The 19,005-nt window shown below is 36.4% G+C and overlaps 2 protein-coding genes across 2 annotated transcripts; one reads left to right on the forward strand and one right to left on the reverse strand.

Moving 5' to 3' along the window:
- Positions 1-6,779: 6,779 nt before the first annotated feature.
- Positions 6,780-12,051, reverse strand: LOC110700307 (protein PEP-RELATED DEVELOPMENT ARRESTED 1, chloroplastic-like). Its single transcript, XM_021877825.1, has 9 exons — positions 11,589-12,051; positions 10,343-10,498; positions 10,065-10,133; positions 9,798-9,968; positions 8,207-8,350; positions 7,857-8,009; positions 7,706-7,771; positions 7,519-7,578; positions 6,780-7,326 (listed from the first exon to the last, which is right to left on the reverse strand). Exons 1-9 carry the CDS (start codon positions 11,895-11,897, stop codon positions 7,282-7,284), a joined length of 1,173 nt encoding a protein of 390 aa, XP_021733517.1. The 5' UTR covers positions 11,898-12,051; the 3' UTR covers positions 6,780-7,281.
- A 2,219-nt stretch (positions 12,052-14,270) lies between these two features.
- On the forward strand, positions 14,271-16,046 carry LOC110700308 (uncharacterized protein At5g48480-like). Its single transcript, XM_021877826.1, has 2 exons — positions 14,271-14,683; positions 15,538-16,046. Exons 1-2 carry the CDS (start codon positions 14,418-14,420, stop codon positions 15,752-15,754), a joined length of 483 nt encoding a protein of 160 aa, XP_021733518.1. The 5' UTR covers positions 14,271-14,417; the 3' UTR covers positions 15,755-16,046.
- The last annotated feature ends 2,959 nt before the right edge of the window (positions 16,047-19,005 follow it).

The raw sequence follows: 19,005 nt of genomic DNA on the forward strand, positions 1-19,005 counted from the left end.
GATTCAGATTTTCAGACATCAAAAAATAGAAGACATACACCTAACAAAAATCAATTACAAAAGCAAGAACAGATAGCTAAGGTAGCTAGCTGTGAATCACTAGCAAAGATAGGCACACAAAAAAATGGATCAAAAAATAAATAAATTTAAGAAAAAGAGGATATAAAAAACAGGTAGGCCAATGGACTGATGGCCCATTCATAGCATTAAAGGCAAGCAAACAAATATGGGCCTTATTAGCTGATTTGCAAGTACCAAATATCCATTTTAAGTCGGTGGGGTTAGTAACCTTTGCTTCAAATCAGTTTAAAGCTTTAAACCACATAAATAAAAATGAAATGAAAAAAAATACTATTAATTTTTATGAATCAACATAATTTCCCTTATTTTGTATGGAATATTTAAATTTAAAAGGAAATATCTTACACGATATCAAGTATCATATTGAGGATATTTGGTAGGATATATTTTTGGGGGAATATTTGGTGTTTATCTTTTATATTGTTTCCTATTTTCTAGTGACCTAATTAAGGTAAATCTAGGAATTAGCATTGTATATATATTTTAGCCCCCGATTAATGAAAGTTAAGCTGTGAGTTTTACACAATTCTACATGGTATCGGAGCCTTGAGTTTTTTTTCTCTGTGAATTTCGACGATGGGGGACACTCCTCCTCCTCCACCGCCACCAGCAAAAATCGAATCCAACTCCCCATTCTACCTTGGACCGCAAGATCGGCCCGGGGATTACATAACCTCACAACACCTCAAATTAGATACTTTTCACGATTGGTCTCATGCTGTGCGAATTGCTCTATGCTCTCGCCGGAAGTTTGGTTTTCTTGATGGTAGTATCACCACCTTCGAGCCGCCGTGTACGAAGGATGATTGGGTAACAATTCAATGTATGTTAGTTTCTTGGCTCATGAACACAATCGAACCCGAGGTAAAATCTATGCTTTCCCATTATGATGATGCTAAAAAATTGTGGGATGATTTACATGAGCGTTTTTGTCTCGTTAATGGCTCTAGAATTCAACAGATTAAATCTGAAATTAATAGATGTGAGCAATTGAAAAACATGACAGTTGCTGCTTATTATAGTAAATTAGTAGTTTTGTGGGATGAACTTGATCGATTGGAGCCTTTAATTTCTTGTCAATGTGGGAAGTGTACCTGTAATCTTGGGAGGCAACACGCACAAAGGCGTGATGGGGATCGTCTCCAACAATTCTTGCTCGGTTTGTACTCCGAATATTATGTTGCTTTGCGTTCGACATTACTCTCTCAAGATCCCCTGCCCTCTTTGAACAGAGCATATGAGCAAGTTTCACAGGAGGAGAATGTTAGAGGAATTTCCCGTGCAAAGGAGGACCCTGCTCCTGCCCTCGGGTTTACTGTACGGACTGCTGTAGGGAGGGGTCGTACAGGTGGCGCCGGTGGCTTTGACAGGCAGCTGCCGGTGTGTGACAAATGTAAGAAAGTGGGTCATGAAACCGTGAAGTGTTGGTCCGATAAAATATGTGCCTATTGCAAGAAACGGGGCCATGAAGAATCCCGTTGTTATGACAAGCATGGCTGGCCGGAGGGTGCTGCTGGCAGCCAGGGGGGGCCACCCGCAGCTAGTCGTGGTCGGGGTGGTCCGGTGAAGGCTAATGCTGTTTCGGGTGCTGGCTTGAATTCGGAGGATACAAGTTCCTTTGCTTCGGGTCGCTTATTTTCTAGTGAACAATGGAAGGCGATTACGGGATTGATGGGTAATGCTACTCTTTTCGATAATCGTTTGAGTGGTAAGTTTGATGATACTTCTTGGATTATTGATACAGGAGCTACGCATCATGTCACCGGAGAAAAACATTGGCTTTTTGATACTAAAAGTTTTGAATGTCCGGTTGGTTTGCCCATTGGAGACACGGTTTCGGCATCTCTTATTGGCTCTGTTTGTTTATCGGACAAGATTACTCTCACCGGAGTACTCTATGTTCCTAATTTGAGTTGTAATTTGATTTCTGTCTCTCAACTCAATGATGACCTTAACTGTACTGTCCAATTTAACTCTTATATTTGTGCTATACAGGACCAAACGAAGGAGCTGATTGGAACGGGAACTAGGAGGGACGGATTGTTTTATTTTAGCAAAACGGATTTGGTGCATCATGTGAGTGCTCTTGCTGCGAGTTCAGAGTTGGAGTTGTGGCATCGTCGTATGGGTCATCCCTCCGAGAAAGTAGTTAAGTTACTTCCTACAGTTAGTAATAAAGCTTGTTTAGATAAAGGATGTGAAGTATGTATGCGTGCTAAGAATCCTAGAGATAGTTTTCCTTTAAGTGACAATAAAGCATCTAGAATTTTTGAAAAAATTCATTGTGATTTGTGGGGTCCGTATAGACATGTTTCGTCATGCGGTGCCCGTTATTTTTTGACTATTGTGGATGATTATTCTAGAGCCGTTTGGATTTATTTAATGAATGATAAAACGGAGGTCCTTCGTATGTTTTTGATGTTTGTTGCTATGGTGGAAAGACAATTTTCACAAACCATAAAACTTGTGCAAAGTGATAATGGTACGGAGTTTAATTGCTTGCGTGATTTTTTTGATGCTACGGGTATTATTTTCCAAACCTCTTGTGTGGGCACACCGCAACAAAACGGGAGGGTAGAGCGAAAACATAAACATATTTTGTCAGTTGGGAGAGCTTTGAGATTCCAAGCCAAATTACCCATTTATTTTTTGGGAGAGTGTGTTCTTGCCGCGGCTTATCTTATTAACCGTACTCCAACTCCAGTGCTACAAAATAAAACCCCATTCGAAATCCTCTTTGATAAACCCCCTATGTTTGATGCCATTCGTACTTTTGGTTGTTTATGTTTTGCACATAATCAGAAAACTAATGGGGATAAGTTTGCAAGTAGAAGTCGGAAGTGTGTTTTTGTAGGCTATCCGTTTGGGAAGAAAGGGTGGCGTTTGTATGACCTTGAATCAAAGGTGTTTTTTGTGTCTCGGGATGTTAAGTTCATTGAAGATGTTTTTCCTTTTGCCACTCCGGAAGATGTAAACATAGAGCCTCATGTTTTTTATCCGGGGTATGATGTTCATGATGATTTTATTGAGTTTGAGGGGGATTCTTATGTTGATGTGGTCACTAATGGGCATGATGTTGCCATTGAGGGTGGCACGGGGTCCGAAGCAGTCGAGCAGGAGAAACCCGCGGGCGCGGGGCAGCCCGCAGCCCAGCAGCGCCAGGCTACTGCCACCCCGCAGGTGGAGCCCGCGGGCGCGGGGTCAGCTGCTCTGCCAGTGGCAGATTCTGCTGGCAGCACACGAGCAGAGCAGCTGCCTCCCCCACCAGTGCCGACGGTAGTACAGGGGCAGCAGCCTCACAGCCCTTAGGGCGCGGTCTTCGAGATAAATTCCCAAATGTACGGCATAGAGATTTCGTTACTCACTCCGTTTTTGCTCACAATCCGTCTCCCTCTACTCCGTCCTCCAACACTCCTTCAGGTACTCCCTATCCTTTAGCACATTATATAAATTGTGACAAGTTTTCTGTGAATTATTGTAAGTTTCTGGCAGCTATTGTTGGTGGTCATGATCCGAAATCTTTTAAAGAGGCCATGAAACATGAAGGTTGGAGGAAATCTATGCAAGAGGAAATAACGGCTTTGGAAGATAACGGTACATGGACCTTAGTGCATCTTCCCCCGGTAAACGTGCACTAGGGAGTCAATGGGTGTTTAAGACAAAATATTTGTCTAATGGTGATATTGAACGACTTAAATCTCGTTTGGTTGTTTTTGGTAATCATCAGCAGGAAGGCATAGACTATGGTGAAACGTTTGCACCGGTGGCAAAAATGACAACAGTTCGGGCTTTTCTTGCAATTGCAGCATCAAAGAATTGGGAACTTCATCAAATGGATGTGCATAATGCTTACTTACGTGGTGATCTTGATGAGGAGGTATACATGAAATTACCTCCCGGGTTTGAAAGTGAAGATCCTACATTAGTGTGTCGCTTGGACAAGTCCTTGTATGGGTTGAAGCAAGCACCGAGGTGTTGGTTTGCAAAGCTCACTACGGCTTTAAAAGGGTATGGCTTCATTCAATCTTACTCTGATTACTCTCTTTTCACATATACTAAAGGCAAAGTTCAGATTAATGTCTTAGTATATGTAGATGATCTTATTATTTCTGGTAATCATTCCGCTGCACTTGTTGGTTTCAAGGCTTATCTTAGTGATTGTTTCAAGATGAAGGATTTAGGTCCTTTGAAATATTTTTTGGGCATAGAAGTTGCTCGTAGTGCTTCAGGTTTATTTTTATGTCAACGGAAATATACGTTGGATATTATTTCTGAAGCAGGTTTGTTAGGGGCAAAGCCGAGTGGTTTTCCCATGGAGCATAACCACAAGCTTGGTCGTGCCACAAGTGAGCTTCTTGCGGATTCGGAGGCGTATCGTAGGTTGGTTGGTCGTTTGATTTACCTAGGTGTCACTAGACCGGATCTAGCATACTCTGTTCATATCTTGTCTCAGTTTATGCAACAGCCGCGTATTGAACATTGGGAAGCGGCCCTTCGTGTTGTTCGTTATTTAAAAGGTACTCCGGGCCAGGGTATCTTGTTAAGTGCTACTAGTGACCTCACCTTGGAAGGATGGTGTGATTCGGATTGGGCGGCTTGTCCTCTAACTCGTCGCTCTGTTACAGGTTGGTTGGTTTTTTTAGGACATTCACCCATTTCTTGGAAAACTAAAAAGCAACCAACTGTGGCAACATCTTCTTGTGATGCTGAGTACAGGGCAATGTATGCTGCCACTTGCGAGCTCAAGTGGCTAAAGGGTTTGTTGTTGAGTTTGGGTGTTCATCATCCTAAGGCGATCAAATTGTTTTTTGATAGTCAATCTGCTCTGCACATCGCAAAGAATCCGGTCTTTCATGAAAGGACCAAACATATCGAAGTCGACTGTCACTTTGTTCGTGATGCAATTATTGATGGCTTGATTTCTCCTTCGTATGTTCCTACGACTACTCAATTGGCCGACATTTTCACGAAGGCTCTTGGGAAGTCACAGTTTGATCATGTTTTGTCCAAGTTGGGCACTTATGATCCTAGTGCTCCAACTTGAGGGGGGGTATTGAGGATATTTGGTAGGATATATTTTTGGGGGAATATTTGGTGTTTATCTTTTATATTGTTTCCTATTTTCTAGTGACCTAATTAAGGTAAATCTAGGAATTAGCATTGTATATATATTTTAGCCCCCGATTAATGAAAGTTAAGCTGTGAGTTTTACACAATTCTACATATCAGCTAATAGATAGGATTCATTCCATTTGACTTATTTTGTTCAAATGAGAAAAACTAATTTACTTATGAAATAGCCTAAAATAAGCTTATCTTAAATTATCGAACAAAACTGTGTATCTTAACTAAATTTATTAGAATTTATCTTTACTTATACTTCGCATTTCATCTTATTTTGTTTGAGATGAGTAAAAAGATTGAAAATAAGTCGTACATGCCAAGTCCTAAACTATCTAGGATTTTAGACTTCAGAAAGTGTAGCTACACCATTAAGCATGCTAATATAGTATCATTAAATTGATCTCTATAATGACTAAAAATATATTATGTAGGTAAGTATTTGCTGTATTTTGCAATTTGCAACTAAAAAACCCAACAATAGAAATCAATAATGTGTTGTTAATGTTATAAGAAAATAATTAAGGTGATCCTAAGTTGTGGACCTCACATAACACATGCTTTTCTGATCCTTGTAATTGAACACTTGAAAGGCTGAAAGCACCATCATTACTAGATGATTCTGCTTACATGATTCATAAAGCTAAAGTTTTAATTCGTGGTATATTTGCTTTTTATTCGTCTTTGGTCACTGATTAGAAAGCTCCCTCTCTAATCTTGCCTACAGATTATGTGTTACTATCATTTGTTTGACAATAGTAATTAGCAAAGATGAAAGACACTTTTTGCTTTTTTTTTTTTTTAACTAGTTTGAGAATGCATGAGAAAATTAAGCATAAATCGATGTGATTAATACATTTAATTTGATAATTCCTTTTTTAGATTTTTATATGCAAGAATGCAAGCCTTAGGGTTGTATATACGAAGTATCATTTTCTTCATTACATAACAATAACACTATTGTCATGGACTTTGGAACACCAAACTCCTCTTCTGCACCGCAAGACTAGTTAAGGGTTCATCTAAGGAAATCCTACAAATCTACTTTACCACCGATAGTGCCTTAATTTTGGAGGATGTATCAAGTAGGGATGATAACAAGCCAAGTCGAGGTTGAGACAACGTGGTTCAACACATAACAGTTACATCAAACTCGATCCTACTTAAGAACTTTTCCAGGCTAAATACGCTCCTTTGCCTTGGGTTCACATATTGTTGTAAGGACAAGTGAGAAAATTTGCTCATAGGGGCCTTGGGCTTGGCCCATCCCATGGAGCCCAGACTGTCACCTTGATAACAATCCATCATAAATCAACTTTCTGTATTATCAAATCCCAATCACAATCGTAATAATCCGATTTCACCAACTCTTTAGATTTCTTGAGTAGTTAGCATAATAACCAAAAACAATAATTGAAAAATAACAAAGGGTTTCTTCAGAAATCGATAACGTAGTAAGTTAGTAGCTGTTCCATTAGTAGTACAAATGCCCAAGATCCTGCCTCATACTATACATACTGTCCATTTTTAACCTGTTGACAAAATCTGACAATTCGAACCAACAAATAGATCCAGAATTGAGATAAATGATAAATTGCTCTATATTCATCAGAAAACAATTTTTTTCGAAAGTAAAACATTAGGTACATAATTTAGATACCAAAAAATAATTCTATCAACAGACAGACAGTGATATTGCAGATAAGGCCACTAGAACTTTTACTTTTCTTCTTTTGAAGTATAGATGGTTGCCATGATAAGAAAACATTGTCGGAAGACTATAACAGATGTATAAATAATAATCCAGCTTCCTAACTCCTACGACTACATACACGTGTCAATTTGCCCATACACCTATATATATCATTTTACCTTACAATCTATGGAGCTCATGGTCTGTAGGCAGGGGGAAAGTTGCCCAAGTCTGTGCTTATCGCCTGAGTGTTTGATTGCAATGAACTATGTACAATTAGTCTGCCAAGCTTTGAATGCCATGCACCTCAACCAGTGTCAGACTGATCAAAGATTGATTTCAAACTGAAGATCCTTCACTGCAGGGCTTGCAGCTATAGTTGAATCTCAAAATGCTATCTCTTCAAGTACTTCAAGTGTTTTTTGGTGTACCTGAATGAATGGTTTCAAGGTGAGTCAACATTATATGCACATCGTCAAAGGGAATAGGAAACAATAAAAGAAATGAATGATAATGTAACAGTGTCGTGAGGATATTCAAGGATAACATGTGATAGGGGAGGAGAAATTATGAATCATCTCCCTTGGCATATTGATCCAAAATGAAGACAAAAGGATGGTTACCCATTCTAGATGCTGTGCAGTGATGCCTGAGACATTTCCAGCATATATTCCCCCAAGTACCTGAAAGAAGAGACAAGATGGGTTAAAGTCCATCCATCATCAATTTATGCCACAAACAGTTCTTGTAGCTTCTATTCAGGAATCAGGATGTAAGAGGTCATGTATATGAACTAATTGTCACTCATACCTTCGTTACAGTCTCGAGAAAAATTCCAGGACGCACTGGAGGCGCATTTCTCCCAGATAAACTTTCCTGAATTATTCATATATAGGACGTCAACAAACTGAAATAGTGCACAACGAAGGCAACACCCTAATAACCGATTTATCATACTTACTCTTCCTACAACTCCACGAGGACCACCAGTTCTGCCATCTTTGTCAGTGCTGGGATCATCTGCACCTTCATCCTTACCTAGCATTACATTTCTGATCATCTCCAGGACCGTTTTACCAGGTTTTAATGCTACTAGCTTGGTCAAATAATTTACCTGAAGCATGGTGAGGTAGATTTGTATTCATTAGAAAGATTTAATCATAGGAAGAAAAGAAAGCAGCAAGAAGACATACTTTTGCATGCTGATACATGATATTACGAGATTTGAAAAGAATACATGAATGCCTGAGTAACAACATTATTATTGATAATAAAGAGTATCCAACTAAAGATGCCAGAAATCTGTCAAACCTCTGACTCAGGGAGAGTATTAAAACCACGATCATTTCTTTCGTCAAGTATTCCTCCTCCCATCATATTTCGAGCTTCTTCTCTGATTAAGACAAGCCTGGCAAGCAGCTTTCTATCTGGAATAACAGGTCGAGTTTCCATTGTCTGTCAAAGTTACTTGAGTGAGTAACATTAACCATTACTGGTTTTACATCAAGTTAATGAAACAAAAATAAAATTATGGTGTGAAAGGACTGAAAGTTAGTATCTAATCTAACATTATCAAGGGAGTAATCAACTATATCATATTTTTAGGGGGAAGGGGGTGTAATCTGCATCCATTTTTTTCCCCATTCAGGTGCCCCCTCTTATCTCATATCGCAGTGCATAAGTTAGACGACAGGAAGCAGCTTAATCGTAGATAACAAACAATCTCTTGTAATTAACTTGTCACAAAAACAATACAAAGTATTTTTGCAGTTTATTTGTCTTGCTGATCCAAGCCAGCAACATATGGCACTCACAGCTCATTTGTAGCTATTAAGCTGACAACGGCCTTTTTTTATTTTGTCTTTCTACTAGAACAATAAAAGTGAGCACAGACAAAGGAGTGAAGGAAGGTTTAGAAACATGCATGTGGACCCTCTAGCATAGATGAAAGAACACAAGAAAGAAGCACACTAACATACGCCATATGAAGGATTACATAATGCATGTATGCCTGTATGGCTTAAGTCCCTTGTTGGTCAAAGAAACTCAACAGATTTACTTACTCTAGCTAGATTAGATAGGTAGAGCTGGGGTAACAAACAAACTACAGGCAAATCCAAGATATGTTCTAAGATTTCTAACCGTAGACAAAAGACAGATCTCACAGCCTAATGCTTCATTATAAAAGTGTCAACAAGATATCATTACCTACTAAATATGACATGTGAAGGTGTCACAAGGTCAAGGTTTAAAATCTTGGTTTACAGGGATATAGTTGTCAGCATTTGCACGTGTTACTGCATGACAATCTACTAACTGCAGCAACAAGCATATCCGCAGGAATGGCCAATTCAATATCACGGTCAGTTTTAAATTTTGAATTTGAGATTTTCAAATCTGTACGATATAAGATGTCAAATGAACCAGATTACCAGAGTTATACTACTAGTCATGTTAATTAACTATGAAAATTGACAGCAGAGAACTTTAAACTACTTTTCCTCCACATCTGTAGCTAATACATTTTGTATTATAGAAGAAGATGAATGTTAAAAGTTACTTACACTGACATTAAGAGCTGGTAGCATCATATACACTATGTTTGAGCCTTTTATGATGCAGCATGCACACCATAGTATTAGCACTAGCATAATGCATATTCCAAAATTTCAGAGACAGGTTTCAAAGGTCACAGAGATTCTCCTACAGACTAAACAAGGGGGCAATACATCTAGATGGTCAGCATGTTGCATAGCACAACAGGATGAAGAATCTGGAGATGCAGACTGAAACTTACATGGAAGATTATCAGTGATATCAACTCATATCCATATCTTAGAGCTAAGTTCAATTCTTAGACTAAATTAACAAGAAGAGGCATGGCCTACGAAGAGCTAATTACCTCCAACAAGTCATCAGCCTGATTTGCTATATCAAGAAGGTTAGCACCAGGAAGATGAACTTTCGTGCCGTTTTCACCCTTGAATTCTCCACCTCCAGCAGCCACACGGCGTAGCAACTCGTGTCTGCTCTCCTTCTGTGGAGTTCTACAAAGTAGTCCAACAACTTGTACCTAGATATAAAATCAATGTTTGTTACAAAATGCACGTACATGAAGACAATCACCATAATGTAGTACTGAGAGCATAGAATAAGAGACTATTCTCACATGTGGGGGGCATTTCTTCGTGAGATGGGATAATACTGTTTCCTTGATGACCTCCAGGAGCGCCTTGCGCTGACAAGCAACAAGCCAACAACTGAGTTTTTAGCATTTAGGAAGTAAGACCTTGAGTGTTACTATTTTGAGTAGTTTCATTTCTCAGGGGTGAGAAAGAGGTAACACGTTATGCTTTCTGTATATGCATCATTTTCTGACATACCTACTTCTAACCTTATACTCCGTATGGTTTTTTACATGAATGGAGAGACGTCTTACTCAAATACCTTATCATCCTCGTCTTTTTCAGCTGTTTGAATCATGTAATCCAGAGCCATCATGAACCCAGACTCCATTTCATCAACCCTCTTCCCAATAACTCCTTGTGCAGCCAATTGCACTGCAACTTCCTCAGATGCTTCGTCCATGTACATATCCTCTAGCTGTACCCATATCAAATGAATAATGAGCATTGTAACAATCACATTACTTATTTCTCACACACCAAAGCTATGCTTTACTCAAACTAGATTATATTGATTAGTTGATGTACTCTTTTGAATCTTAATCCTGAAAGTCAAAATTATGGGTATACTAGAATCTGATCTCAATTTCTAGCTCTTAGAAACTAATACATTGAGTGAAAGACTTACGTGAGGATTGTTAAGTATGTTAACAAACTCATGATAAACAAAATATATAACCTTTTGAATATGTAGCAGTCAGCTTCTTTAGGCGGGATGGCATGGTATTTAAGTTCTAATGTCACCAATCAAAGGTTAAGGCGTTGTTAGCCCGTTAGGGTATAGGGTTAAACCAATAGCGCTTCTTGCAATATGCCAATCATGTTTCTCCTAAATTGAGCTGACATAAAGGCAGTGCTTCTCAGTTCTCAGTTTATACCAAATTGCAAAACCGAACAAAACAATCCAAACACTCATCATAGCCATATAGGCAATACTCGTACTTCATACTCCATACTCTTACTAAAATTCTATAACGAATAGGCGAATAGCTTTGATTTGAAGATATTCCCTTCAATTTCAATAAGTTATTTTTGTTATATCGAAAATGTACACCAACTAGTTATCACTTCTACCATTCTATAATGAACAGTCACTAACGGATGTCACCACGCAATAGATAGGATTCCGATTCCTCAATTGATTAGTTCTCCGTTTTACAGCAACAATCAACTTTATACCCATTATCACAAACTCATACACAAAACTCATTTCAGGGTTTAGGGTTTAAGCAACAAACATATAACATCAACTAAATATAACATCAACTAAAAAATTAACACTCCTGCACATGTTTAATTGTTTCTCACTCGTACAATAACCTAAATTCCAAGCTCAAATCAACAAACAAGCTTAAAAAAAACACCCATACACAACAATAAAATGAACAAGATATCAAATAATCATATAAATCGACAGTTAGCAACCCGTTTAGTAGACGGTAATAAATGATGGTAACGGGAATGGATTTAAATGTAACTTCGCAAAGAGTATAGCTAGAAGGACTCACAAGGGTGATTATTTCTTGAAGAACAGAAGTAACTTGCTCCCCACCTTTGAGAATAGCTTCATACTGAGAATTATCGGGTTTCTCGCTAAATTTATCATGGTTATCTGTTGTTCTGCTTCTTGTTGCCGGGTCCGATTCAGGGTATCCACCACCCACTTCATAGCTGGTGCATAAAGATATCAAATGGGGTCTTTTTTTACCAATTTGTGGGTTGAATTGGGAGGAGGGAGGTGAAAATGGAAGGAGGGTTGAAGGGGAGGAGAGAGAATTTGTGAGTGAAAATGGCGGGATTAATGAAGAAGAAGCCATTGCTGGAATTTGCAGGATTTTGGAAAGGGAATTGGATAATGAAGAAATGAGAATTATGGGAGTGAGAATGTGAGATGTTTGGGGATTTTTGAAGGGTTTTTTATTTTATTAAAGTAAGCTTACAAGAAAATGTTGTATGTGGGAATTGAACCCACGGCCACATGATAAAACAAAAATAAAACAAACCAAAAAATAAAGGGAGGTTTAATATCAAATGTCATGTCCAATCCCATAAAAAGTCACAGGCTTGTCGGATTAAAGCGGGCTTTTTGATCTTTTTCAAGTTAAGCATGAACTAAAAAAATGTTTTTTGCTTGCCCAAAGCCGTCTCATAGGATAGGTCAATGTTGTACACTTTTTTAAAAACTAAAAAAAAAAACATTCGCTCTTGAACATGTATTTTAGGCTTTTATGTAAGGTGGGAATACGTTACATTTTGACTTGTTTTTTCACCAAATTAAAATGAGAATTTCTACAAAGTATATAGCAAGGGATAGATCATTCTAGCATGACTTTTATAAAGAGATGTTTATGATATGTCTCATCCAAGACTTTTATTCAATGTTAATTGAATCAATAAACTAACCCAATTGATTAGCGTATTTGCTGAGAATTTGTTGATTGTATTACATGGGTGTAGTTATGAATTGTGTGTGACATCATTACATTTATCCAATTTCTGTATACGAGATTTTAGATATACGATGTAGATATATGTTGAAGGGATATTTTCCAATTACTTCACCTTAAACTTCTAATAGAAATCATTTCATCAATCTTTAATGTAGTTGCAAAATCAGTTTGTGTTTTGATTTATGTGCCCTTGTATGGTTGAATGGATGTAGTACATTATTCACTCTATGAATTTTTGTTTACAACTCATCTTGTTAATAATGACTCTGATACCTATATATTATTTTATTTTACGTTGGAAGTGAAAAATAGTGAGCTTGTAACTTTATAACGCAAGCTAGCATGTAAATGCAAGAGGTGTGGTATACAATGTAGTTCAATAAAATCTTCAAAATTTAATGAATTAACAAGTTAAGCATCCTTTGAGTAAAACATATTACAAATCTATGATATCCCTTTATTGTTTAAATACAAAATTCAAACTTTTAATGGCTACACTAGATTTAATTACAAGTTGACCATGACATTTGGTAAAACTTTTGCGGTTTTTGTCAGTAGTGGAAAATTGACCTAATAGTTAGGATTATTAAAAAATAAACTTTAGTTGGGATTATTAGAAATAAATCACTCATAGTTAAGATTATAAAAGTGTATTTTTTTCCTTATCAAAATACATCCTATGGAAAGTGGGGCACTTAAAAAACGAAGGGGGTATTTTTCATGTGTGCTATGTTGGTCAATCAATAATGAACTAACGTATATGACCAGCAACGTTATGCAGCATGCATATCCAATATCGTGTCAGATTATCATGATATATATGGTTGTCATTGCCGAGTGAATTACATGTGTTCAACACATGAATTGCATGTACAGTTGTATCCAACACTATGTTTCATCAATTCGCGTATATCAGGAGCGTGGTATATATTACCAAAAGAAAGAATATATGATTTCCAATTAAGTCTAAATGTTATAGTAGAACTAATTTAATCAACGGTGATTTCACCAAATTCCATTAAGTTTTATGAAAATCACCAAATGTCGTTAATGACAAACAACTATAACCTCGGTTAGCTATTAGAATTAACTATGACACGTGTCATGATATGATTGGTTTCTTTTAATCATTTATTTTTAATAATAATAAAAATAACATTATTTTTTTTATTTTCGTGATGAAAATTATTTGATTTAGATTTTTTGGACCATTTATAGACCTGAATTAACTCATATGGCCTGTTTTTTCAGCTTAATTTCAGTCCATTTCAATTTCAATTAGTTCAGTTTAAATCAGTTCAATTCCTAATTTCTTCCTATTATAAAATATTCATTTCAATTCAATTCAGCTCTAATTAAAACCAGCCCATAATTGACAAAAAAATAACGTAATTGCTATGCTATGTCTAGGATTTTAGGACGAAAGGAACTAAAGAGAAACTTTTAACCGGGTTTGTATTGATGGCTAATTGGCTAGTAAAAGCCAGACCAGCCCATTAACAACAAAACTAGCCGTTTACAAAGGTGGGCCCAAACCCCAAGAAGAAACCAAGGGTAGGTCACCTACAATAAATCAGTCAGTATTTTTAAATCTCTATTAAAACCAACTTCAAGGGTAAAACCGGTAAATTCTCATAAAACAAGGGGCCAAGTAATAAAATCATAAAATACCCGGATTAACTCCTAAAAATCCCAAACGGTTCCGCTTCCCCGCTTCTATATATACCCCCCCACAGTTGGCCCTCACTTACCTCGTTTACCCATTTCTCAGTTCAACTTTTTATTTTCCCTCTCCTCCATTTTCGTCTTCCTCTTTTCTTCAATCCTCTTTCTCTCTCCTAGGGTTAGGGTTTCTGCACATTTTCTCTCTCCTCCAAAATTCTGGAAATGGCGACTGAGGTTCAGAACGGAGCTGACAACAACGGTGCTGCTACCACCGTTACTTTCTCGGCTTTCAAGCCACAACTTCAGGTTCCGGCCCCTAACGCTGCTGCTGCTGTGCAGTTCTACAAGGCTGCGTTTGGCGCTGAGGAAGTTAGCCGTGACATGCACCCTAAGAGAAAGGCTGAGCAGGACACTCCTCTTGTTCTCTCGGCTGATCTCAAGCTCGGTGCCTCTGTTTTCTCCGTCTCTGATCTTGCTGTTGATGCTCCGTAAGTTATCTCTTCTTTTCCTTTTTCCTGTAATTTTTGTGATTTGATGGTGATTTTTGAACGATGCATAATTTTGTTTGTTGATGAAATGATCCTCTTATTTTATCGTCTATTTTCTTAATTATTGTAAGTTTTTTCCTGCATTTTTTCGTCATTTTATGTCTAGTGTAGACCGATGCATGATTATTGTGTGATTTTATCTGTACTTGATATTCTTCGTTTTCCGTCGATTAATCTTCTTATTTTTAATTTTGCGTTGATTTGTGTGCTATCGCTTAACAGACTATTTTCAATCTCCTAAATTATTGTATAATTTCACGTCAAAATTCGTTTTCCGTCAATTCATTTAAAATTCTGCGTCGATTTGTGTGTTTTCGCTCATCTGCTAATTTCTGATCTTCTAAATAATTATATAATCTCACGTCAAAATTATGTACTATGTGATTTTGTGTCTATTTGTTGCGATTGCGATTATTTCAATTTCATCTGAAATCTTTGTTCAACATCATTCAGAATTCGCTTTTCAGAAAGCGACGTTCCAACTTTGCTCTACTTTAATTTCTCGATAGCGTTTTAATTTTCACCTTTATTCTCTCATATGTACCGCTATTTTTTCCACTGTCCTATTTTCCATCTTTTCTATGTATTAATCTTCAGATCTGTTGATTTTCAGCATCAAAAATATTTTATTAATTTATAATATTATTTTCTAGATATTTTAAAATATTTTTCAGTACGTGTACTATCTGATTTCTCTATCCGAAACTTCTTTTTCTTTATCCGTACAAATTAATTATTATTGTTTTGTTTTATTTTATTTTATTTTATTTTTTATTTTCTTTTGGAAAAATCAGGGCGAAAACTGAAGGAGGAGGCCTAGTGTTGAGCTTGGTGACCGATGACCTAGACGCAGCGATTAAGAAGGCAGTAGCAGCTGGTGCAGTGGCCGAAGGCGAAGTGACAGAAGACGAAGTTGCTGGGCGCGTGGGCAAGCTCAAGGATCCCTATGGTTATTTCTGGGTGATCTCAACTCCTGCTGCTCCTGCTAAGCCTGTTGAGGTGGAAGCCTAATCAACCGTCTGATCTTGATTGATCTCTGCTAATTGTTAGGTTGTCTTTTAATGTTAGTAGTTAATTAGCAATTAAGAAAAAAAACAAGCAGTAGATGAAGAAAATATTAAGATGAATGAACAGTTATAATCATCCCTCTAGTTTGCTGGGCGTAGTTGTGGTAATGTTGATAGCGTAATGCTTACTACTCTCTGGTTGTCTTGTCTCCTGAATTCATTTTGAATTTTGAATGGCTTTTTGATGGGAGGTTAGAACAAAAAAAAAAAAGGAAATTTACTCTTGTTTTTTGAAAGTCAGTCTTTAATTTTTTGTTGTTATGTTCTCTAATTGTTCTTCGGGTTTGTTTTAATTTTCACTAGTCTTTTGGTTTGATCTTTAGTTAATCGTCTGTTGGTTCTGTCTCTGAATGTTCTTCGTGTTTTTGTTTAATTTCTTCGTCGTGTTTTGTTTTAATTTTCTGTTATGTTTCGGGTCTGAATGTTCTTAGTGTTTTGTTTGTGTCTAAAAGTTCTTCGTGTTTTGGTTTAATTTCCATCTCTTTTTTGTTGGCTCCTTGTCAAAATAATGTTGATGTTTATTCTAAAGATATGGTTGTGGACTTGTGGTTATGTTGCTTTATTAAATTGTGTGATTAAGTTTGGAATCAAAGCATCGATGAGCGGAAAAGGTTTTGGGGGACTGTAATTAGACTATTGTTAGAGTTAATAAGATAAAATAAAAGTAATTCGAATTTTCTTTTTGTCCTACATATTCGAATCGTCGTTGAGCGTGACAAGTCCTTTAATAAATATTGTATGGGGAAGAAGCAGAAAAAAAGTGATGAGGGGTGTGAAGATGTACTCGACAAATGAATGTGCGAAACGTGTTACTGTTTATTATATCACGCGCGTTGTGATTGGTTGTTTATAGTTTGAAAAGTTGATTTAGTGGTCCCCACATTTCGATTTTGGACTAGTGTGTGTAGTGTAGTGTTCTGCGTTGAGTGATGGATCGTTCTTGCTCTTCTGCCACTCCTCTTAAACTCTGCCATTTCATTTCCATTTCTTGAACGACTGTCTATACTTGTACGAATTACATTTACAGTATTTATTTTCTCTCTCCTTTTTTTTTTTTTTTTTTTTTTTATTGTATTTAGAAATTCTGAAATTGTGAAGCATTTCTTTGGTTTTGTGTTGTTTTGTTGTTGGATTACAAGGTTTTAATTTGCTTTTGTTAAGTATCAAAAGAGAAATTACTCATCTTTTCTGGATCTTATCAGTTAACTAATTTGCTTTCTTGGTGATGCAACAAAATCACATTTTATAATGTTTGCTCTTTTAAAACATTGTTAAAATTGCTGGCCATATATCTCCAACCACTCTCCTTGAACATGATACATGTCAAGTCTACTGTCTCGTACTATTAATAAAGATTGTCTGCATAATCTTTAAATGTTCAAATTTATTACTAGTATTAATATATCTATCAAGAGTTTGCTTGGTGGAGATGGCCACAAAATTGAGCCTCACTACCTACGTATACAGTGTAAACCATCTTTGTAAAAAGACTTATTTAAGTGTTCGTGAGAGAAGTTGTTACACTGATGACAATTTTATTTTCTTATTTATTTATTTTAATTTAAAAGTGTTATTGCAAGTGGAGTTACTCAGTAGTTAAAAGAGAAGTAATAGAACATAACAACTCCGTAACAATATATGTTTTTTTTTAAAAGTGCTATTGCAATATATGTTAAAAGAGAAGTAATAGAACATAACAACTCCGTAACTCCATAACAAGGGCGGGTGATGAGAATCGATCCCAAGATCTCTTGGAACCGGGAGGGGAGCTCTGACCACTTGAACTATCCCTCACTCTCCCCCGTAACAATATATGTAGTATAAAATAGAAAAGATAAGTTACGAGTATGATTAATTAGATATCACATGAAATTTTATCACCTTCCATAAAATAAATGTTGAAAACAGATGAAAATTTGAGTGCTATCAGGCTACGAGCCTATGCCTTTTTTGAATAAGAATGAGTAGTTCATATTCATAATGTGTGTGACGACAATCTTTTGATGAATTTAAACAAAATATTATCGAGATAAGAAAGTACTTTAAATGTAAATAATTAAACTAAGAGGTCCAAATAAGAGTGCAAGCCTTAAGGAGTGGTTTGGATAATATGGGTTAGTTTGTCCTTATCTTTGTAATCTGTTGATTTATGTACTAATTCTGCAATTTGTTTAACATAATAATATAGTACAGCACTATAACCTACAAATGCGACGTTGCAGACCTAGCAGGGATTATAACATTATTTACATTATCCTACAAAGTTTCTGTTATTATTATAACAATTTTAAAATTATAATATTACTAATTACTATAGTAGTCATCTTAATTGTTATAAAATGCATTAGCTGAATAGCAGTAGCTCACTAATTACGAGTATTTTTTAAATTGTCAATTTGTATTTATAAATTATTTGTCCTCCCGTAAGGATAAATTAAGATTAAAAATTGGTAAAAATAAAATTGGTCGTTGGTCGTGGCATCTTCACTGTCGTCCAACCTGAGGTCAATCCATTTGGTCGTTTATTAGCACTACAAATCAAATTGACGAATATTATTTTATTACAAAGTCCATTTTTTTTTTTCTGGTCTAAATAAAAATTAAAAACAAAGTCTATTTTGTAGCTTCAATTATGAAATTCACTAATTACATACTCACATGCTTGGCTATTATAAAATGAGAAGCTAAATTCCTTCACTAAAGTGCTAATTATGTCCACTAAATTGGTAAGGAGTATAGATTAGTGAATGTGCATCTTTCAGCTTGTTTACTGCGTTATCATGACAGAACCAATTGTTGATGAACACATTAGGAGAATAATCAAAGAGTTGTGAACACTTTGTTCTTTAATTGATTAAGTGAATATTCAAATACTTAGTTAATTAAAGTAAAAATCCCGTGGGAAATTGATGAGTGGCAACAACACAGATTATTTTGTGATGATGTGCTTGTGAAATTGATTATGTCATTCTCAAATTTATTGGAGGATGTGGGTTAGATGGACAAGTGACTATTGACTTTATTAGAAGTTTTGAAAAATAAGAATAAACCTTATGACGTGATCATTTACCACATAAAAGTCTCAACACATAAATGCATGTAAATTGACTTCGGGGGTTGTGTCGAGAAAGACCCCTTTAATGCCGAAGTCAATACAGTGTTTATACTGTTTAAAGAGAGAAATCTATGTAAGAG

This window comes from Chenopodium quinoa, unplaced genomic scaffold (genome assembly GCF_001683475.1).
Source record: "Chenopodium quinoa cultivar QQ74 unplaced genomic scaffold, ASM168347v1, whole genome shotgun sequence".
Taxonomy (NCBI): Eukaryota; Viridiplantae; Streptophyta; class Magnoliopsida; order Caryophyllales; family Amaranthaceae; genus Chenopodium; species Chenopodium quinoa.